The sequence below is a fragment of the Aethalodelphis obliquidens genome, unplaced genomic scaffold (assembly GCF_003676395.1).
Source record: "Aethalodelphis obliquidens isolate GAN/ISIS:26980383/991018 unplaced genomic scaffold, ASM367639v1 scaffold21, whole genome shotgun sequence".
NCBI lineage: Eukaryota > Metazoa > Chordata > Mammalia > Artiodactyla > Delphinidae > Aethalodelphis > Aethalodelphis obliquidens.
Genome location: NW_020837965.1, coordinates 1296483 through 1319909, shown reverse-complemented (window position 1 = coordinate 1319909; position 23427 = coordinate 1296483). Strand labels below are relative to the sequence as shown.

The following is a 23427-nucleotide window of genomic DNA, read 5'->3' as shown; positions in this document are numbered from 1 at the left end:
ATAGCCAAATTAGAATCTTTTCTCAGCCTCTCGAAGTCTTCCTCTCAAGTGCTCAATGTCCCAGTTGTCTCCAAACCGCTGGGACAACGCACCCTCTGCCCCACGTCCGGTGCGCCTGGGAGGTTGGTGGGCGGGCCCAGCGATGGGCTTTGTGGCTGTTTCCTATTGGGGCTTGGTTGCTATGGTATCACCGACCTTAAAACTCGCGGGCGCTACTTCCGGATGTTCGAGGAGAATTGCTTCCTGGGCTGCCCGTACTTGCTATGGTCGACTGTGCGGTCACAGAGCTTAAAAAAATGAAACTTTTTCCGGAAGCTTCTAGAAAACCTCATTTAACCACTTTAATTTGAAGGCATTACGTGGTATCATACGCCTTCTTCCCTTTAAAAAGATTCACTATACATTTTTCATCTATTTGCCAGCCTCCAAAATGGCGCCGACGGCGTTAGAAGGTCAGAGGTGAGCTACGTGATCCCTCCCGGTTCCGGCGCGATAGAGGCCCAGGGTGGTGAACGGTCTCAGGCACGATGTCTGGTTTCTCTGGCCCACAGGCCCAGCGAGGCCCTTGCCCGTTAGCGTTGCTGCTTTTACTCCTGCTTGGCCCCACCTCGGTCCTCGCCATCTCCTTCCATCTGCCTGTTAACTCCCGCAAGTGCCTCCGCGAAGAGATCCACAAGGACCTGCTGGTGACGGGCGCGTACGAGATCACCGACCAGTCTGGGGGCGCCGGCGGCCTACGCACCCATCTTAAGGTGAGGTACTGGGTGGGGCGGGGAGAGAAGACTGAAGGCGTCGGCGAGGTAGCTGAGGACCCGAGAGTCCGGCGGGCGGAGGCCTGGAGGGCGGTCTGGCCTCCCGGAGCGCTAAAGGGCGAGCTGTCGAGACCGCCCCCTCACCCCGCTTGTTGGCTGTCGCGGGGCGGGGCTGGGCGCCAAAGCTGGGAGCCCATTGAAGGGCCGCCCGGCCTTGGCGGATGTGGTGACAGCTGAGCGGCGACGGCCTTGACTTTGGGTCCTTGTCACGGTCCTATACCTGTTTTGGTCTTAGGTACCTTGAACTGTAACTAGGGTCTCCAAAGAAGTCTTTGTATGCTGATTATGTGTAGGGACCGGCATCTTAAGACACATGGATGCCTGCAGGAAAACGACGGAAGCACTGAAGCTTACTGTGAATAACAAAAAGCTGTTATTTCTTGAGCATCAGCTGTGTGTCAGGTCCTGTGCTACTGTACACATATTACCATTTAGTTCATACACTACCCTACGAAGTAGATACTGTTAGCCTCATTTTACACACGAGGAAACTGAGGCTCAGAGAGGTAGTAGAACATATTGGTGTCAGAGCTGGAATTGATTCTTAGTTTGGGAGTTAAGTAAGGTGACGGAAAAGTGCTGCAATCTTATTCTCTTTTTGTTTTTTATTTGTAATTCCTGTGATTGATTAAAGTCGATTACTGGTCACAAAACGGTTTCAGTCTCTAGTCCTTTCCTTTTTGGTACCCCAGAGTCTGGACTTGGCCAAGTTTTCAGTAAATTTCAGTGATACTCTTGGATGGTGACAACTACTACTATAGTGCCGTTTGGTCCCATATTACATTTAGGATGACCGGGCCTGATCTTTGAAACGTTAATATAATTTGATATGTGTCAAGATTCGATTGTATTTTAGGTAATTTTATTCATTCACTATAAGCACGTGGTTTTTGTTTTTAACAGAATGGGTCTTGAACTAAACAGGAAGAAACATTTTTACATTTTAATAGAGCTTCAGGTATAATAAGACCATAGTTTATTTTTAAGGTATTGGAACCCAGTAGTGGTAACAGATGCAGTTTATATAAACTTTATTTGAGAGATATAAACTATTTTCAGTGCTGTTGCACTATGAGCCAGCCTTTTGTTATTCTCTTCAGATACCAAACACCTTTGGCCAAGAAAGAGATGATGGCATAATTTTATATGCTTAGATACAACATTTTGGGGGTCGTGCTTCTGGCTCTTCAAAGGATGTGTAGTGCATAGAATCAGAGAATTTGAGCAATGAGAGTTTACTCTCATCTTTAGTGTTGCCCCCTCTGATTTGTACTTATGTTTTAAAACCCTCCCGTGGCTGACTATTCTTCATCTGGTAAAATGTAAATTTCCCAGCGTACTCTGTAGCGTTCTTCATGACCTGTTTCTGAAGCTTTGTATGCTTTGTCACTCCTCACTTTGCATTTTACATATGAACCTCCCTGAACGGTACCCTAAACTCACTTATTTTCATCTTATATTGTAATTACTTATATATTTATATCTTGTCTTCCTCATTAGACTGTTAGTATCCTGAGGGCAGGAATTATTTTCATGTTTGTATTTTTCAGAATGTCAGGCATACTGCCTTGCTTCTAGTAAGCACTGAATACAGAAAGCATATAGTGTAGCATAGTCTTATGGGAATTACATCTGTATCCAAGGCTGCTGAAGGGACCTTGACAGCAGGACTCTGCATCTACGCACTAGCATTTTACCATCACACAGTTGCTCTCCCCATGTCTGCTCTGTTCTCTTGCCACTAGCCAGCTTAATCGGACTACTCCTGGCGTCCTTAACCTAAACGCCAAGTAGGTGATGTAAATGAATGAATTGGGCCAGCTATAAGAAAAACAGTGGTGATGTTAAATGGGAGATAATTGGGAGTAGTGGAAACTGTCAGTTTGAAGTAGCCAGTACTCATCTCTTGATGAGGGCCTGTTGCCACATCTGATTTTTCAAATGAAGTCAGAAATCCAGATTTTTATGTGAAAGCTCCTGATTTTAAAATGTCACCAACTAATTCAAATCAATTTTGGCATTTGTTTATTTTCAGTTTTATAGAGAAGAGTGCAGTCAGTCCAGTGTGTACACATTACCCAGATTCAACAGTTATCAGGTTTTTGTCACACTTGTTTCATCTTAACTATTTCTCCCTTCTCATTTTATGCTGAACTGTTTTAAAGTAAATCCTAGATATCTGGTATTTCAGTCCTTGATACTTCAGGATGAATCTCTTAAAAATTATGAACTTAATCACAATGTTATGTGACTATAATATACCTCGCAAAGGTAACAATAATTCCATAATACCATCTAATAATACCCAATTCATATTCAAATTTCTCCACTTGTCTCAAAAATATCTATTTAAAATTAATTTGTTGTATCACTCAAGTCTCTTTAATCTATAGCAGTCCACTCTCCCTCCCCGCCCCCGCCTTTTTTATATGCTTGAAATTGTTGGAGTCAGAGGTCCTTAAATCACGTCCTACATTTTGGATTTGTCTCTGCTTCCTTGAGGTGTCATTTAACGAGTTCTTTCCCCCATATTTCTTGTAAAAGGAATCAGCTGTAAAGATGTAACTAGATTCAGGTTTATCTTTTGGTGAGGTTACTTTAAGGGTGGTATTGTGTACCTCATGTGGCATCACGGCAGAGCACACAGTACTTTTTGTGCCCCTTAGTGCTGCGAAGATAGATCAGTGGGTTCAGTTGGGTGTATTAGTGTCCAACTGCTGCTATAACAAATTACCATGAACTTAGTGGCTCACAACACACATTTATCTTACAGTTCTAGAGGTCAGAAGTCCTAAAATCAAGGTGTCAGCAGGACTGTGTTCCTTCTGAAGGTTCTAGGGGAGAATCCATTTACTTGCCTTTTCCAACTTCTAGAGACCACCTGCATTCTTTGGCTGGTGACCCCTTCCTCCGTCTTGAAAGCCAGCAGCATAGTATCTCCAAAACTTTCTCTTCCTTTCTCCCACCCAAACCTGTCTCCCTCCTCAGCTTCCATCATCTCATCTACTCTGACTCTGCTGCTTCCCTCTTTCCCTTATAATGACCCTTAATTTAATCCACATCTGCAAAACCCCTTTTGCCACGTAGGGTAACATATTCACAGGTCTGGAAATTAGGCTATGGACATCGCTTGGGGGGTGGGGACATTATCCTGCCTACCAAGATGGTAACAGCCCGAAGCCTCCAATGTAAAACTTCCAATTAATCTTTCACTTAGGAAGCCATTGATGACTTATGTAAATTACTTGTTTCATTAAGGTTGTGAAATGATGATTTTCTAATTGTTGTTCCTTTCATATTTATTAGCTGGAATTATTAAAGAATTCATCACTTGAGGCCATTTGGTTACCCTAAAATTTATAATTCAGGAAGGAAAGTCGGGGTAAGTGCAGAGTTTATTCCTTCTTATTGACAGTTTTCAGAGTAAGGAAGTTGCCCGTGTCATTTCCAGTGTAGTCTGAAGAAGGTTGTTTTAAGTATTATACTGAGATCATTTTTTATTGTTGTTTATTTCAATTTTTGGAGTCATTGTTTTAGTCATTTGCATTCGTTCTCTATGCTCACTTGTCTCTTCGGCTCCTGTATCCTTTTGACACAATCCTATTAGACTTTGATAGCTGCCCTGTTGTGTGGAACAACTAGGTGCCGAAGGCTCATCTTTTGTATGTCAAACCCCTGACCTGGATGCAGCTATTCCTCCAAGAAATTGTGGTCCCTTTTTGTGAGAAATGGTATTTTAGAGACCGTTAAGTTGGGTGTCATTTTTAACAGTTTAATATATTGTGCAGGCCACAGACCTATCTGTGGTTTGATCCCACTCCTTAGCATAGTTTGCAACTTTTTCATAGCCTCTGTCCACTTAGTTCTGCTTTGTCTTAAATTTTGACCACTCGTGGCCCAGACTCTGCCTCAAGGATTCTCTCTATGCATCATTTCAGCTTCTGAGTTGTGACTCCAGAGTGCAAGGATCTCATTGGTTCAGCTCCTTTTTTATATCTAAGTCTCTGAACAGCCTGTTGCTTATCTTCTCTTTGGTCATATATCCACCCCTGGTTTAAGCAGCTGTGGTTTGGGTTGAGGTTTGGAGAACTGGACACTTTCTGAAGTGCAAAACTTGGCCAACTGGGCTTGGCATTTAGTTATTGCTCTAATTGAGGCAGTCTCTCTTAGAAGGATCTTTGTGAGTGTAGTGCCTTGATAGACCTGTCTCGTTCATCATCTTCCTATCAAGGAGCACCTTAATGTCCAGTGAATACATCAGTGTTATCATGTATCACACTGTGTTGTAGTTTTGTATTTACCCATCTCCTCAGGTAGACTTTAAGCTCCTTGAGCAGAGGCTGTGTCTCAATCATCACTGAAATGCCTGTGTCTAATACAGTGCCTGGTACATAGTAGGACTTCAACTTAAGGAATGAATGAACAAATGAATTGACACTGTCCTAGCCTCATCTCTGATCTTTACCTCTTCCTTCCTCTTCACCTCTCTCCTCCTGCCTCTAGCTGTTCTGAATACCTTGCAGTTCTTTGAACACAGTGTTCTCTTAACCTGGACCAGTCTTTGCCTGTACACCCCTCTTGTGTGCTTCCATTACATCCTGTTTGTCACAGCTTACTTTGTGAACTCCTTGCTGTCTTATTCATCTTTGTGTCTTCGGTTTAATATACTACGTAGGCATTGTTGTACAACTGAGTTAAATATCTTAGTCTTACTGAGCCTGCATCTGGAGTCAGACAGATTTGGGTTCAGATCCCATCAGCTCCACCATTTAAAGGGTGTATGATCTTAGGGGAATTACTTAACCTTTCTCTTTGGGTCTCTTATATGTAAGATGGGGATGATAGACTTCATAGAATTGTTAGAAGGGCTAATGGAGGTGGTTTCTTTAATTGTTCAGGGCCCATTGTGGTGGGCCATAGATGTTGGTACTCTTCTTTCCTGTCTAGTGAATGAAAATTGAATTGCTTATCTGACTCCCCCACCCTATGTCATTGCAGTGACCAGATAAACAATATTTTAATGAGAGGAATTCTGAGTTTTTATGATTCTCGCATTCATTCAATAAATATTTATTTAATACTTAGTATATGCCATACATAGCTGGGGTTATAGCAATGAATTGCAGACAAGGTCCCTGAGCTCTAGTGGAGAACAAAGACAAAATACAAGTTAAAAAAAATACACACAATGTCAGGTAGTGATAAGTACTATAATGAAAAATCAAGCAGTAGGTGGTAAGGCGTGATTAATGGGGTAAAGTATTTGAGTGGCCAGCGAAGGCCTTTCTGAATAGAGAGAGAAATGGATTGAAATGATGGGTGGGACTCTTTCCGCAAAGATTTCTCCTTCAGGCCCATGTTGGGATGTGTTTTGTGTTAAGATTTCCAATTGAGGTTATCCCTTCCCTACTCATTTCATAAAATGAGGCTAAACCAGGCTAAATAGTTTCAGATTTAAAGACTGCTGCACAGAATTGAAGCAGGAAGTACCAACTCATCATTCATAGTGAATGTAGTTTCCTCATTACTTCAGGTCCATAATAAAAGCCCGTTGTAGGGACTCAGAATCTGTGAATTGAAAACCACATTTTCATAAAGACTAGATGATACCATAATAATTTAATAGATTCCAGTACCATTTATTATTTAGAATGCTTGTTAATGGTGAAAATTGGAGGATGAATTAATTTTAGGGGATGAGATGAGTTAGTTATTGCCTAAGGGTGATTTATGTTTTGGAAATAAAGAGAGAAAGCAATTGTGAGGAGATGTCATAATCATCACTGGAAAGGAAAGAAAAGCCTACTGGTAATTTAGATCACTTATACTTTTTTTAACCTCTTCCAAATAATCTTATTGGTCTAAGGTTTATTTTCATTGTCATTCTTCAAGAGTGCTGTTGCTATTAATAATTCATTTTGCTAAATGAGATTATCTTTTATTTGGATATTACACTCAGTTATGGTCCCTGTGTTTCCCAACTAGCTTACAGATGAGAAAGCCAAACAAGATCATTTGGAGAGTTCAGCCTTGAGTCGTATGCTTATCACAATTTAAGCATAAAAATTATCAGGAAGGATCTTGGCAGTTGGGAAACCATTGGCTTATAACATTTTTTCACACTAAAAGCTGTATGAAAAGAGTGTTTGTGTGTGTGTATGCTATAGCTTTTTATTAAATATAAATTTATTTACTTATTTTTGGCTGCACTGGGTCTTTGTTGCTGCACGCGGGCTTTCTTTAGTTGCGGCGAGCGGGCTTCTCATTGTGGTAGCTTCTCTTGTTGTGGAGCACGGCCTCTAGGCACGTGGGCTTCAGTAGTTGTGGCACACGGGCTCAGTAGTTGTGGCTTGTGGGCTCTAGAGCGCAGGTTCAGTAGTTGTGGTGCACAGGCTTTGTTGTTCTGTGGCATGTGGGATATTCCCGGACCAGGGATTGAACCCATGTCCCCTGTATTGGCAGGTGGATTCTTAACCACTGCACCACCAGGGAAGTCCCTATGCTATAGCTTTAATTGATTTTATTTGGAACAGTTACACTTCAGCTCATGATTACTGTTGTCTGTACTGAGGGCTGATCTTTTTCTGTTAGGAAAAATATGTCTTTTTCAAATTTACATTTGATGTGACTGTTGTCCAGTGGGTTAGAAACAGGTCAATAAATAGATGGTTTAGTACAGAAGGCTAATTGGTACATTAAAATTTAATAATATTAAAATCTAGTTTATTTTTGTATTATATACAGATTTCTAGCTTTAAATTAAAACCTGACTGTGTTTCCTTCTCCATAAAAGTTAAACAATATGTTACTTTATTTATTTATTTAGTACAAAAAGCTTCAGCGTTTATTAAATAAAGAGGAGGTAGAAGATAGATGTGGGAACAGGCCAGGATCCCCTCCTCCTAACTACACATATGCAGACATACAGACACAACTGAGAAAATGACAGGGACAATTCAGGGGACAGACTGAAGGGCAGAGGGAAACAGCATCCTCCGAGAGTGGGCCCGGACCCAAAGGTGGGCTGAGGCCTGGGCCAGCGGTAGGCGTTCTGAGGGTTTATGCTTGAGCAGCTTGTAGATGAGCTCCTGGGCTCCTGCAGGCATGGAAGGGGGGAACCTCAGGTCCACCTTGACGATGCACCGATGCATCTTGTTGTGGGAAGCACTCTCGAAGGGGGGGTTTCCCAACAGCAGCTCATAGCAGAACACTTTGATGCACCACAGATCCACCTTTACATTGTGCATGCGCCCCTCAGTCATCTCTGGGGGCATGTAGTCCAGAGTGCCACACATTGTCTTCCTCCTTAGGGAGGGGGCATGCACAGACCAGCCGAAGTCGGCAACCTTCGGCTCTCCGTGGAGCCCCAAGAGCAGATTCTGTGGCTTTATGTCTCTGTGAATCACCTTCTCCCTGTGGCAGTATATCAGAGCATCTGCCAGCTCCTCCATGGTCGTGGCTGTACACTGCTCAAAAGTGCAGCTCTGGGGGCTTCCCTGGTGGTGCAGTGGTTGGGAGTCCTGCCAATGCAGGAGACGCGGGTTCGTGCCCCGGTCCGGGAGGATCCCACATGCCGCGGAGCGGCTGGGCTCGTGAGCCATGGCCGCTGAGCCTGCGCGTCCGGAGCCTATGCTCCGCAACGGGAGAGGCCACAACAGTGAGAGGCCCGCATACCGCAAAAGAAAAAAAAAAAAGTGCAGCTCTTCTGCATGTTCTTGTAGAGCTCCCACCGGGAGGGCATACTCCAGAATCAAGGAGATCCTTGCCAGTCATAGAAGTAGCTGTAGAGACGCAAGATGTTGGGGTGCTGCAGTTGGGCCTGGATTTCAGTCTCCCTGCGTAGCTGGTGCTCCACACCCTCCTTCTGTACCTGAGACTTGAAGAGGACTTGGAGCGCCACGATGAAATGGCTTTTCTTCTCCCAAGCCCAGTACACATTTCCAAACTTGCCTTTGCCCAGAGGACTCCCAGTCTCAAAGTCGTCAATTGGGAAGGAACGCATTGAGAAGCGTGGGGTCCCACTGCTGTTCTCCACCACCTTCTGGACAGGGGCACCTGTGGGCTTGGCGTTGGAGTGGCTCATGAGGACAAGTGCAGATGGGGTTACAGGCTCCTTCCGGAGGACTCTCTGAGGCCAGACTGAGCTATCTGCTGGCCGTAGGGCCATGCATAGACAGTCTCCTTATGGATCCTTAGAGGGAAAAGGGGAGGGAACTGGAGCCCATGGCACAGCCCACGCCCCTGGCCACTGGCAAACTGGCAAATGACTGAACCTGCCTCTGTTACTTCATTTAAATTTCTCTTGTTCAACAGTTGTCCCCAGCCTTCTCTCTTTTCAGCTGGTCTAGAGAAGGGGGCTGCTTAGAATTTGAAATTGCTATACATATCTTTATGATGACTTCTGAAGACTGAGCCTAGTTTCTAGGAAAAGGGAACAGATTTATAAAGGTAATCCAGTGAGGTGCAGTGACTTCTGTGTTGTTTCTTGTGTGAATTGCTAACTGGTGGTTGATCCTGAGCCATGGCCCCCAAATGCATATGCAGCCTGGCATCCTGGACAGTAGAGCCCTCTGTGAAATCAGCCAGCTGGCCACAGACCAGAATTCGGGCTCTGAAACAAGCCTCCGACTTGAGGGAGATTGATGTCATCTGCTTTATTCTGTGCCCCCAACCTCATTGTTCAACACAACGTGTGGGAAATCAAGGGACTAGTTGTTAAGAAAGAACAAGGCTTTGTTTGTGCCTGAAAGGGTCACGCTGGAGGTTTTACCGTAAATAACTTTGGAACAGTATGAAAAAAAACATTTGATCTGGCTTCACCCCCGCAGCAGTATTGTTAGGGCAGCAACTGGTCTTTCCTTCTCATTCCCCTCCCTTCCTCCCTCTCTTTCTCCAGCTCTCTCCCCCCGCCCACCCCCGCAACCCCCCAGTTCCCACCCCCTAGTCAAGTATGACGTATTGCCTATGTTGAGTTAATGTCGTAAATGCTGATAGAAGCAGGAGGAGAGCATCTATCCTTTATCATACCAGTACCTGGAAATCTTCCATGTCTAGTTTTCAGTACTTCTGTAAGCCTTCTTAAACTACTTCTGTGCTGTGCTCTGCCATTGCTGAATTGTGTTGGAAATTTGAAAGAATTTAGTGTTGCTAAATGCTGCTTATGGCCTTTCTAAGTTTGACTTTGTTCTGGGTAAAATCTAGATGTGATCCTTTGATTTCAGGGGTGCTGTTGGTAGACTTGGTACTTGCTCTTGTTTGAAAGATCAGAGTAAATTTGTTTTCTGCCCATTAAATATAGCTTCTGGGCTGACAGAGTCGTCCATGTTCTTAGTGTGTAGTACTTGTGGTAGTCTCTTGCAAGTATTTCTGATGCTATTTTTCTAGTGTAAAACTACAGCATCTTCAGTGATTTGGTGTTCTTTCTGATTGGACCCCACAGTTTAAGATTCACCGTGAACTATTACCAAATGAAGCATATAGACCCACAACCCCTGATCATTATATATGCACCCACAGTCCTCTCTTCTCCTCTCCCCACACTTAATGTTATTGGGTCCTTCATGTAGTTTATTACTTATTGGGTAAAACACTTGCAGGAATTGCTGAAGTCATCTGGTATTTCTTTCTATCCCCTGTTAGCAGCTAAAATGATTCATTGAATACCTGCTTTGTTAGGCATTTTGTATTTCTTCAGTTTCTAAATCTTACTGCTGCTTCCTTAAGGTTTACCTGTCTGTCTTTTCCTGTCTCCAACCATTTAGGCCCTAGTCACCCCTGGGTTTAGTCGATGCAGACTACTTTATCTAGTTTGCCATCTATTAGCACTTTTAGATTGAAAGTATGGTTAGTGACCTAATTGTTTGTGGAGTTCTGAGTTATCACTGACAAGCAGTTACCATAATAGCAAAAATGCTAACAGTAACAACAACAATGCTAATAATTACACTTATTGAGTGCTTGCCAGCTGCCAAACACTGTTCTAGGCACTTTACCTTTATTAAATTTAATTTTCACAATAACCTTGTAAAGTACATACTCTTGTTCTTATTTTACATATGAGGCACAGAGAGGTTAAGGAACATATCCAAGGCCTTACAGCTAGTAAGTGGCCCAACTGTGATTTGAACACCAACCTGAGGCCTGACTCTAGAACCTTCAGCCTAACTACTATGCTGTACTATCTCTCAAAAGGAGAAAAGGGTAGGTGTTTCTGTTTTGGTTCATTTTTGTTCAATGTATAGGGCTTCTCCAAGGGACTTGGCTGTTTCTGAATTCCTGAGTTAGTCATTCAGGAGTTACAAGGTTTATGGTTAGCCTTAAAATAATATGTGCACATTGTATACTCAGTATTATACCCCAGATTGGTCATAAACCTGAGGAAGACAGAGTGTAGGAGCCTGTGTGAAGGAAATTACATCTTCAGAGTTTCACTAAAGCTGCAAGCTGATTGACCTCTGCTGCTATGGTAGCACACCCAGAAAGACGTGGATTTGACTTTTGGTTTTTAACATATTCTTGGACTGGTGGGGTATGGAGCTGATTCAGCAAATGAAAGCAATGTGTGACCTGTGACATTAGAAATACACAGACTTGCCACCTCCCCCGTAGATCATATGTCATTTTATAAGGGTAGGTATAGACTTGTCCAAATTAACTATTTGTATTTACAACATAAAAAGTATATGAAAATGTTTATTTATTTGCTTGGCTTTGATTATAAATTTCTTGAGCATCTGGAGGTGTATGTGTATATGTGTGTGTGTGCGTGTGCGTGTGTGTGTGTGTGTATGTATATGTATGTGTTTGACTTTATCTTTCTGAATAGTATTTTTTTACATAAGCTTTTTATCTTAGAACAGTTTTAGATTTACAGAAGAACAGTGAAGATAATACAGTTCCCATATACCCCACAGCCAGTTTCCCCTATTGTTAATATCTTATGTTAGTATGATACATTTTGTCTGTCACAATGAACAAGTATTTATACATTATTATTAACTAAAGTCTATACTTTATTCAGATTCCCTTAGTTTTTACCTAATGTCCTTTTTTCCTGTCCCAGGATCCCATCCTGGATATATTACATTTAGTCGTATTTCTTTGGGCTCCTCTAGATTATGACAGTTTCTCAGATATTCCTTGTTTTTGACAGCCGTTTGAGTTTTGAGGAGTACTGGTCAAGTATTTTGTAGGATACCCCTGTATTGGGATTCGTCTGATGTTTTCCTCATGATGAAACTGGAATTAAGGGTTTTGGGGAGGAAGACCACAAAGGTAAAGGGTCATTTTCATCATATCATGCCAAGGGAGCATATTGTCAGCATGAATTATCACTGTTATATTGACCTTGATCATCTGGCAGAGGTAGTGTTTGTCAGGTTTGTCCACTGTAAAGTTACCCTCCCCCCCCTTTCTATGCTGTGCTCTTTGGAAGGAAGTCACTATGTGCAGCCCACACTTGAGTGGGGAGTATGCTTGACCTCCTTGAGGGTGCTTTTTCTAAAATTTCATAAGTTATCTGTGAGTATTCTGCATGGGAGATTTTCTTCTTCTCTCCCAGCTTGTTTGTTTGTTTGCTTGTTTAATCATTTATATCATTATGGATTCCTGGGTATTTATATATTGAATTACAATCCAATACTGCTTTATTTTGTTGCTCAAATTGTTACAGCTTTGGCTGTTGGGAGCTCTTTCATTTGGCTCCTGTGTCCCTTTGACAAACCCCTGTTGTTTTTTGTCTTGTTTTGTTTTCCAGCGCTTCTTTACTTTCTGGCACTACAAGATGCCCCAGGCTCATCTTGTGTATTTCTTGTCCCAGTCCTGGGGTCAGCCATTTCTCCAAGGAGCCCTGGTTCCCTTTTATTGGAGAATGGTATTAGAAACCAAGATCTGGATGGGTAGTATTATTTTTAAGGTATCTTTTCCTGACACTTTTTTTTTTTTTTTCAAACACACTTGTGGTAGCAGCAAGTGGCCAAAAGTAGTCCCAGCCTTCTTGCAACTTTAGAGTAAGGCTGAGAATTCCCTGAGCAGCAAGAGGAGCTAGGATGGGGAGAGAAGTGGTGCTAAAGAGCAGAGGCCCGCGGTTCGCGAGCGTTCATCCAGTTCCTTCAGGTCCCACCTCTGCGTTATTAGGTCAGGCAGATTGTTATGGAGGGTCACTAAAAGCATCCATGTGAATTGTATTTCTATCTTTAGCAAGGCTGTGGTTGAAAGTGGAGAGTCTAATATTGGTCACAGTCCTTTCACAAGAACCTTCCTGATAAACTGTTCTTGTTTAGTTCCAGGAAAATTATCTCTGAAGATAAATTTGTGAGCTTTCATCAGGAAACAAATGATGTGTAACCCAACTTGTTTCTCTCTTAGTCTCGGCTTCCAGAAAACTGAGAGCCAAATTTATTATGCACATACCATTTGCTTAGTTCAGGTTCTTGATAGTGCCTATTAGTTTCTTCCTCCAGGTGAACTGTATTCCTTAATTCCTAATTGCTTTATTTGCCTAGTGTTTGGGCCTAAGCTACTTAAAGATCCTTTTGAAGTAGGCAGGGTATTACCTTGAATGTGTGGTCAAGGAAGGGGGGCAGGCTTCAGGAGCAGAAGAACTGCTCAAGAACCTGTTTTCTCTGGCCACTGCCTAGAATCGTCCAAGAAAATCCAATTCTAAATAAGTCTTGTTTTCCCAGTGGACCTGTATTCTCACTTATTTGATGGTTTTGGTGTGAGTATTCACATATTCTTGACATCAGCTACTGTGCATATACATACAATTAACACTTTCTTCCCTACTTTGTAAGTTGTGAACTTTGGTTTGCTTTTCTTCAGAAGGTGTTATCTAGAAAGAAATCTTTATTACTTCCCATTCCTTGATGTCATATGGGCAAATTTTATGCCTTGATATTACCTTTGGTTAAGAACTTTACAGTAAGTTTTATGTTTTTATTGTTAAGGGGGAATCCTTTAAGGGTTTGCTGTTATAGTAGGTGAAAGTGGCAGTTATCATATTACCAAGGTGGTTCTCTAGTAGAATTTAAGAAGAAAAAATAAAATCTCTTAATTTTTGAGAAACCAGATGATCTTTTAAAGTGATCTGTAATCAGAACATTTTAATTAAAGAAATTTAAAACCATTATTTTGGCCTATTAGACTTTGCCGGCTCTGGCTAGTCACTGAGATTTGCCCAGTTTTTTTTTTTTTTTTTTGCGGTACGCGGGCCTCTCACTGTTGTGGCCTCTCCTGTTGCGAAGCAAGAACCCGTGTCCCCTGCATCGGCAGGTGGACTCTTAACCACTGCGCCACCAGGGAAGCCCTTTTCTTTCTTTTTTAAGGTCAGTGGCTTGGCTGCTTAATAACTGCAAAGTTATGAACTACGTGGGAAACCTACTGATTTTCAGAAAAATTCTGGGATCTGTTAGAATCCCCAACTGTCTATAAGAGCCTAACATGAAGGTTAAATTGTCAAGTTGCCTGTCTGGATTTCCAGGTATCTGGATAGATACCCTTATATAGTTGTGTCATCTGAAGGTCATAGGGAGTATAGAAATGTGGAGACACTGATGGAAATGTGATCATTATCACACACTATTTCCAGGAGGTAAATTTCATGCTGATAAATGGTATAGGCGGTGATGGGTGTTTTGCCTTCAGCCTCTTGTAAAATATTTGCGTCTTTAATACATTTTCAGATGTCATAGAAAGAACCAGCAATGCAAGTGGTTCTACCATGACTATAGTTCCTCAGTACAGTGTAGAAGAAGACAATTTAAACAATTTTTACTCCTTCCGAGAACCAGCTGGAAGTGTGGATTGTATTCGAGTCTTTCAGAAAAACATGGCAGACTTCTTAATTCATTTTGCAAAGTACTCAATGAAGGATTTTTGCCACTGCTTAATAAGAGTTTTCTGACCTGTACCTAGGATCCTTTGGCATCTAAAGAGGCTCCTGTCCTTAAATAATTTTTTTGAAGAACCCTTTTAAAATCTTAGGAGAGGGGCTTCCCTGGTGGCTCAGTGGTTGAGAATCTGCCTGCCAATGCAGGGGACACAGGTTCGAGCCCTGGTCTGGGAAGATCCCACATGCCGCGGAGCAACTAGGCCCATGAGCCACAACCACTGAGCCTGCGCATCTGGAGCCTGTGCTCCGCAACAAGAGAGGCCACCATAGTGAGAGGCCCGTGCACCGTGATGAAGAGTGGCCCCCGCTTGCCACAACTAGAGAAAGCCCTCACACAGAAACGAAGACCCAACACAGCCAAAAAATAAAAAAATATAAAAATAAATAAATAAATTTAAAATAAAAAAATAAATAAAAGTATTCTAGGGCACAGGTATTAAAAAAAATCTTAGGAGAATGCAAAGAGATCATAAGCTATTCTTCTAGGAAATAACCTGGTTGGGCAAATTTATGCCAAGTCTTGTAAGTCTGATTAAGTTGAATTGTCCTTTGTTTGGCTTTTTCTTTTAGTTGATAATTCAGGAAAAGTATCACATGAACAAGAGGCCTTTAGGAATTTTCAGGGCTAAATATTCCCATGCAGATTGTTTATTTATTGCTGACTTCAAGGCCTCTACCTTGTGGCTGCCTGCTAATCCCTCTAAGGTGGAGAATGCAGACTGAACAGTGCCAAGTCCCACTCAAGAGGACTCTCAGACTCTCTGACTTGTACCAACCCAAAGAATCCATCAGATTCTGTTAGTCTTTCTTGGCTTCTGTGCATTCCACTTCCTTCAGCCATTCCTGCTGTGGGGCTATAACATGGAATGTGGAAAGAGCATAGGTTTTAGACCCTGTCTTCAAATCTACCTACACAATTTATTAGCTCTGTGATAATGAACAAGTTACTAAGTTTCTGCCTCAGTAAAATGGGGATAATAAGACTGGCCTCTCTGGGATTGTTGTGAGGATTAAAGACTATGTAGGTAAAGTTTATAACATAATTCCTTAATCCCCGTATCCTTCCAAACCACTCAGTTGTAGACCCCAGACCTAAATCATATAATACTTTTCTTTGCTCCTGCATCCTGGCTGCTAGGTGCGGCCACTAGAAATCCATGGTCCCTGATCTCAGCTCTCACCTCAGTGGTGCCCAACAGTTCTTTTGTGTGATTTTAGCCAGCTTTCTTCCCGTCCTATGCAGAGGTCAGATATCGGTGGCCCAGAAGTTGTTTCTATAGACATTTTTTTTTTTTGCAGTACGCAGGCCTCTCACTGCTGTGGCCTCTCCCGTTGCAGAGCACAGGCTCCGGACGCGCAGGCTCAGCGGCCATGGCTCACGGGCCCAGCCGCTCTGCGGCATGTGGGATCCTCCCAGACTGGGGCACAAACCCGTGTCCCCTGCATTCGCAGGCGGACTCTCAACCACTGCGCCACCAGGGAAGCCCCTATAGACATTTTTTGTTTGGCCTTGAGATAGTTTTTCAAATGTTGGGATTGGTTGTGAGGATTTAAAAACTAGGAGATTTCAAATAACAGTTAAAATGTTTAGGTTCTTTTGGAGAATTAGATTGTCTGAAAAGCTGGCATGCCATGGTAGTAATTGGTTTCTCCCTTGAGACCGGCCTGTCTCCTGTCTGCCACATTGTTCACCACACCCCGTGGACTCGTGCTGGCCCGTTAGACTCAGTGTATGCTGCTTGCTTGGTCTTTGTGGGCATTCACTTTTTGGTCTTGTCCTGTGGGCTCTCCGGTTTTTTTGTTTGTTTGTTTTTAAGTATTTATTTAGTTATTTAGCTTGCGCCAGGTCTTAGTTGAGGCATGCGGGATCTTCGTTGCGGTATGCATACGGGATCTAGTTCCCCGACCAGGGATCAAACCCGGGCCCCCTGCATTAGGGGCGCAGAGTCTTACCCACTGGACCACCAGGGAAGTCCCTGGGCTCTCCGTTTTTATTTTATTTATTTATTTATTTATTTTAATTTATTTTTTTTCTCCATTTTTAAAATTCCTCAGATGTGGCCCCTTCTCTCCATACACAAAGCCTTCATCATCTCTAACCTGGAGTACTGGGTTAGTGTCCTAACACATCTTCTTATCTCTAGTATTGTCCCTCTTGAGTCTGTCTTCACAGTGTTATCAGATTTATCTTTCTAAACTGCAAGTTGAATCGCATCACTCTGGTTTCAAATTCTTCATTGCCTTTTCCACTTTGTGCGCAATAAACTCCTTAGCATGATGTTGTAGTTCTACATGATCTGGCTAGTATCTCTCCAGCCACTTAACCTCTCTGTGCCTCAGTTTCCTCCTGTGGAACATGGGAGAAAAAATACTTCTTACCTGTAGGGTTATAGTGAAGATCAAGTAAAAAATGCATATAAAGGCCTTGGCACAGTGCTCAGCATTTAGTAAGTGTTTAATAAATATTCGCTATTAGTGTTACGATGATACCATGTTTTTGTTCTGTTTTGTTTTTCTGGACCTAAGCCTTCATACTTGCTGTCTCTTTTACCCTGAATGTCTTTACTCCTATTCTTCCCTTGATTGCAACTCATCCTTCATGACTCAGCTCCTGTGTCACCTCCTCCACGATACACTCTGTGACCCTCCATAATCCCATGGCACAGACACACTCTCCACACTGCAGCAAAGTTGTCTCATTTCTTATTCTTCTCCTATTTATACTCTTAAGCCCTTCGAAGATGGGAACCATCTTCCACATCCTATTTCTCCAGTGACCAGTGCAGATCCAGGCATCTTAAATGTTTGACAAATTAATGAATGATCAACATCATTCATGGCAGAAGATACTTGGTTAATATTACTGCTGTTACTCTTAGGGAATTTAGATGTGCCATAAAACCTTTTTTATTAACCCATCATTTCAAGTTTGTCTATTAGTGGTAACTATTCTTTCGTTATGTTTTTCTTCACAAAACTGAAATAACTTTATTTCTGACCATAAGTGATACATGCCTTTGTAGAAAAAAAAATTATAAAGAAATCTCACTGCTCAGAAATAACTAGTGTTATTAAAGTGCTTTAAATATATAGGTTTATATGTATACTATTCAATTTTTATATTTAAAGTCTCATCTATAATTGAATCTTGTTTTACAAACAGCATTAGAACGTCCAGTTTAATATAATTAATCCACTATTTTTGTGTTCTACATTTCAAGTAGCTTCCTGTCTTAGGTCATGAAATGTGCCTTCTGCCAAGACAACCATGTGCTCTAGAAAAGAAGCCTGAGACCCGGTCTGTCATATTACTGTGTCAAGCCCTTGCTTTATATGCGACCGTTCACTTACCAATATATGCCGCTTCGTCTGTGCTTACAGGCCATTCATTCTGTAGGAATGGAGCGGTTTAAGTTTGGAAAACTAGAGGCAACAACCTGGAAGACAGGAATTATCATTTGTGGAAGCCAAAGATGTCTTTTTTAGGAGTAACTTCTTGTTTATCCCCCTGCCTTCCCCCACCCCTTGTAGCCATTAACATAATCCACATAAAATCTGCAGGAATAGCTCTGCCAGATTTTTCCTCCGGGCATGCCTTCTTTTCCTTCACTCCTTGTGTCAGGTGCTCCATTTCCGCTCTCCACCCCTCCCCCCAACCGTGTGTCAAGATTTGTTTTAAACAGGAAATGTGTTCTTATGTATCTTTCTCCTTTTTGTATATTCTTTCAGTAATTATCCACTTCCATTTTCCCTTTCTAGGAAATGATACTGATCTACATTCTATAAAGTGAACTTTTGCTAATAAACCCACTTTATATCAACTATTATCAACTGTGTGAAATTTGCTGTATTTGGGTTTCACCTTCTAATCCAATTCCTGTCTTTGGGAATGGTTGGACCATAGTGATCATAACAGACTGTCTTTTTTTTTTGATAAATTTATTTATGTTATTTATTTGGCTGCATTGGGTCTTCTTTGCTGTGCACGGGCTTTCTCTAGTTGCGGCAAGCGGGGGCTACTCTTCTTTGTGATGCGTGGGCTTCTCATTGTCGTGGTTTCTCTTGTTGCAGAGCACGAGCTCTAGGCGCGCGGACTTCAGTAGTTGTGGCACGTGGGCTTCAGTAGTGTGGCTCGCGGGCTCTAGAGCGCAGGCTCAGTAGTTGTGGCGCACGAGCTTAGTTGCTCTGCGGCATGTGGGATCTTCCCAGACCAGGGCTCGAACCTGTGTCCCCTGCATTGCCAGGCGGATTCTTAACCATTGTGCCACCAGGGAAGCCCTAGACTGTCTTTTATAGACAGTGTTTCTTTCCATTTCTCCAATTTCTATAAGTTCTCTTCCCAAGTATTATTTGCTGCCTGTTCTTACGTACTTTTTACTTTTAGATTACAGATTCTGCTGGCCATATTCTGTACTCCAAGGAGGATGCATCCAAGGGGAAATTTGCCTTTACCACTGAAGATTATGACATGTTCGAAGTGTGTTTTGAGAGCAAGGGTAAGTAAATCAGAGTATTTTCCCTGAATTAAGCATCATCTTCTAAGCAAGTTAGAGCATGAACTTTCTCTCTTGGTCTGGGCAAGAAGAGGAAATGAAAACTACATTTGCTGGAGTGCACACACATATAAGTGAAAGTTGGCGAATTGGTAGAGTTCTTCATGTGCAGGAGAAGGCATTTCTTGAATCCTGTGATATACTTGTCTTGAATGATAGAGTTGAATTTGGTATAGATGCTAGAAAATAGTGCATTTATATGCTAGTGACATGTTTTCTTTGGGATTAGAAGTAGGGTCTGTCTGACAAATAATGTATCGTCAGAAGCAGTTTCGATCTCCAGGGCACTTGCTATTTCCTAGTCCTGATAACTTGCTGTGGCTTCTTCTGTGCATCTCAAGGCCAAGAGTCCTTAGTAACTTTTAGGCTGATTGATTACCTGATGGCTTCTGTGCTCAGTGGTTGGGGACTTTTTCACTCCCTATTCTTCAGCTTCAAGGACACCAGACTCTAAAAGCTGTATGCATTTATACCTGTTATATTACTTGGGACCCTTTGGGGCTGCAGGACACAAAAACATAACTCAAACTGGCTTAAAGAGGAAGAAGAGAAAGACTATGTGACTCTCTGAACAGGGAGGTCTACAGTGTGGTACTGACTTCAGGCAGGGCTGTATCTTGGGGTTTTAACGGTATCATTGGAACCTTACATTGTTTTTAGTGCTTCCTCTTTTTGCTTCCATTTGACTTTATTCTCAGGCTTTCTCCGTATGGTAGCAAAAGGACTCCTGGCAATTTTACATTTATAGAATGTTCAGAACATACGATCCTAGAAGAAAAGCAAGCACCTTTGCCAACACCTCCAACATATTCCCAGGAATAGCAAAAGAACCAGCTGCTTTTAACAGTTAACCAGAAATTGACCCCTGATCTAAAGTGGGTCAGTTTAGCCTAAAAGCTAAGGGAGTTTGCCTGAAGTAAATGGAATAATAGATTAAGAATAGAAAATTAAAAGACTGTAATAGTGATTTCATGACTGATACCCTTCTCCCTGCTCCCACCCCTGCCAGTTCCAGGATGTCTCAACAGTATTCTAGACATTTCCACATGGTTGTGCTATTCTTACCTCAAAACTCAGACATCTAAGACTGTATTCATGACCTACTCTTTCAAATTAGTTCCCCTCACTCATCAGTATTAACACCATCCTTCCAGTTACTTGGGCTCACATATTTGAAATTACATACTTTTGTCTTTTCCAGTCTGTCATCAAGTTATGCTGATACTTCTTTCAAAATACCTCCTGTATCTGCCACCACACAGATCTGAACTCTAATCTTTCAAATCATGGATCTTGTCATTAGCCTTCTAACTGATATCCCTGCTTTTAATATATCCAAATACTGCCACCAGATTTATCTCCTAAAACACATCTTTCATTATGTCAGTCCTTTTTCAAAAGCTTTCCCTTCTTTGTAGTGGCAGTAATATTCCTGTTCTATAGAATGAAACACAGAATCATGAAATTTTCAAGCTAGAAGGGATTTTAGGCATCATGGCTTTTAATAGTCTTTATACTCTTGCTCCATCCAACCTTATCTTCCTCTGCCCATCAGGCCCCAGTCATTCTGGTTTGCTCTGCCTTCTAAACATGTCACATTTATTCATTTGTTGGAATGCTCTCTTCCCATATGAACATAGGTTTACCTTTAGTTTTGGGGGTTTTTTGTTTTTCTTTTTTAATATTTATTTATTTGTTTGTTTCGGCTGTGCCAAGTCTTAGTTGCCCCACGTGGGATCTTTGTTGGGGCGTGTTTAGTTGTGGCATGCAGACTTCTTAGTTGCAGCATGTGGACTCTTAGGTGCGGCATGCATGTGGGACCTAGTTCCCCTACCAGGGATCGAACCCGGGCCCCCTGCATTGGGAGTGTGGAGTCTTACCCAATGGACCAAAGGGAAGTCCCTACCTTTAGTTCTTTTAGAATGCATCCCTCAGCCGTTCTAGTCTGCTTGATATCTCAGTCAATTGATTGATTCATCCATCACTGTTCTAGGTGTTGGGGATATAGCAGTGAATAAAACAGAAGTCTCTGTTCTCAGTGGAGCTTACATTTTCATTGGAGCAAGCAGACAATAGACAAATATAAGTCAAATGGGGGCTTCCCTGGTGGCGCAGTGGTTGAGAATCCCTCTGCCAATGCGGGAGACACAGGTTCGAGCCCTGGTCCAAGAAGCTCCCACATGCCGCGGAGCAACTAAGCCTGCGCGCCACAACTACTGAGCCTGTGCTCTAGAGCCCGCGAGCCACAACTTCTGAAGCCTGTGCGCCTAGAGCCCATGCTCCGCAATAAGAGAAGCCTTGCGCACCACAACAAAGAGTAGCCCCCACTTGCCGCAACTAGAGAAAAGCCCGCGTGCAGCAACGAAGACCCAATGCAGCCATACATTTATTTATTTATAAAAAAAAAAAGAAGTCAGATGGTAGAGGGCTTTGGAGAGAAAGCAAACACCTTAAGATGTTGAGCATGTCTCAGAAACAGCAAGGAGGTCAGTGTGGCTTCCTCTGAATAGTGCATCACTTACTGATTGGATTGTTTATTTAAGTATTTGAATATATATATATCTCACACACACAGCCTTGTGTTGTTTAAGTGTCTCGTGTATATATCTTACATTCCCAATTTTGAACTCTTTGAAGGCAGAGATTATCCTTTGTTCTGAATTTCTGATATGCTGATGCCGTGCATGTAAATGCCTAGGAACTAGTACAAAAATGTGTGTGTATGTATGTATAAATGTATGTGTACACACACACGTTATAGCCAGCGCTCAATTTCTAGTTTCATTTGTGTTTATTCAGCTGTTTATTCTGATGTGGAGACCTGATACCTTATAGTCTTTGGAGCACCTTTAAAAGACTGTCTATTTGTCAGGCAGAGAGAAATTTCAAAGGGTGTTTTTACGAAGGAGACCCTTTATGGCCATGATGTCAATTAAGGGGATGGGCTGGCTGTTCTGTGCAAGAAATTGTATGGTCTGGACTCAGATGGTCTGTGGTTTTGTGGTTTCATTCGTGTTTGAATAATGCTAAAGCTGTGCTGTGGCAAACAGAGATAACGAGAAGAGTCTGTTAGGAAGAGAATATCTTGATCATTCCGACCAGGCGGAGCTGTGAGCTGCTTGGATTTCACAACTTTTTAAGTGAGGAAGGAGAAGCAAATATTTGCATTGAATCTCTTACGGGCAGTGCTGTGATCAGGATTGCACATTAGATTTGGGAGAAGATACCTTTCTGGGTGTCACTTTTTGTTTTGATTTCTTTTTTGGAAACCTAATTGGTTTAATGCTCAGAAGGTATCTGTGACTTGGCTTAGTTTCTTTCTTTTTCTTTTTTAAATAAATGTATTTATTTATTTTTGGCTGCGTTGGGTTTCCATTGCTGCATGCGGGCTTTCTCTAGTTGCAGCAGGCGGGGGCTACCCTTTATTGCATGTGCAGACTTCTCATTGCAGGGGCTTCTCTTTGCTGCAGAGCACGGGCTCTAGGTACGCGGGCTTCAGTAGTCGGGGCGCACAGGCTTAGTTGCTCTGCGGCATGTGGGATCTTCCCGGACCAGGGCTCGAACCGGTGTCCCCTGCATTGGCAGGCGGATTCTTAACCACTGCGCCACCAGGGAAGTCCTTGGCTTAGTTTCTTGATCCTACCTATTCAGTCTTATAAGCTTTCAAATTGATCTTTCTAGTCTATCCAAAAGAACTTCTTTACTGTCTTTTAAACATGCCACAATCCTTTCAATAGCTGTCTTTGTTCATGTGTTCCCTTCTGTCCAGATACTTTGTCTGCCGTCAGGTGCTACCTCTCAAGTGAAGTCTGTCCACAACTAATCTCTTCCCTCTTCTAACCTTTGCTCCATAGCTGGGATTGTCTGAACCATTTTTGTTTTTTCTTTAAAGTTTTATATGCTTTGCATTTTTACTGTAGCTGGTATGCATATTTATGTCTTAGATGCCCATAGAATTATTTGAAGGCAGAGATTGCAATCTCTGTTCTAGCGCCTTGTGAGTTCTCAATGAGTAGTTTTTGAATTGACGTTTCAGAAAATCTCCAGTGTTTCTCAGGGTACAGTACCATTCTCTATGGCTTATGGTCTCAGGAACCACGATGCTTAACTGGCAATATTTCCCAAAACTCCTAATTTCATGCAGGCAGTTTTTAATTATACAAGTAATCAG

The 23427-nt window shown here is 42.2% G+C and overlaps 1 protein-coding gene and 1 pseudogene across 1 annotated transcript in view; one reads left to right on the top strand and one right to left on the bottom strand.

Moving 5' to 3' along the window:
* Positions 1-291: 291 nt before the first annotated feature.
* The window catches only part of TMED10 (transmembrane p24 trafficking protein 10), a 44922-nt gene continuing 21786 nt past the window's right edge, over positions 292-23427 (top strand). The window contains exons 1-2 of the mRNA XM_027120066.1: positions 292-752; positions 19088-19199. Coding sequence (XP_026975867.1) covers positions 528-752; positions 19088-19199 — 337 coding nt within the window. The 5' untranslated portion in view covers positions 292-527. The remainder of the gene's footprint in view (positions 753-19087; positions 19200-23427) is intronic.
* LOC113627483 (aurora kinase B-like) lies at positions 7263-8963 on the bottom strand (annotated as a pseudogene).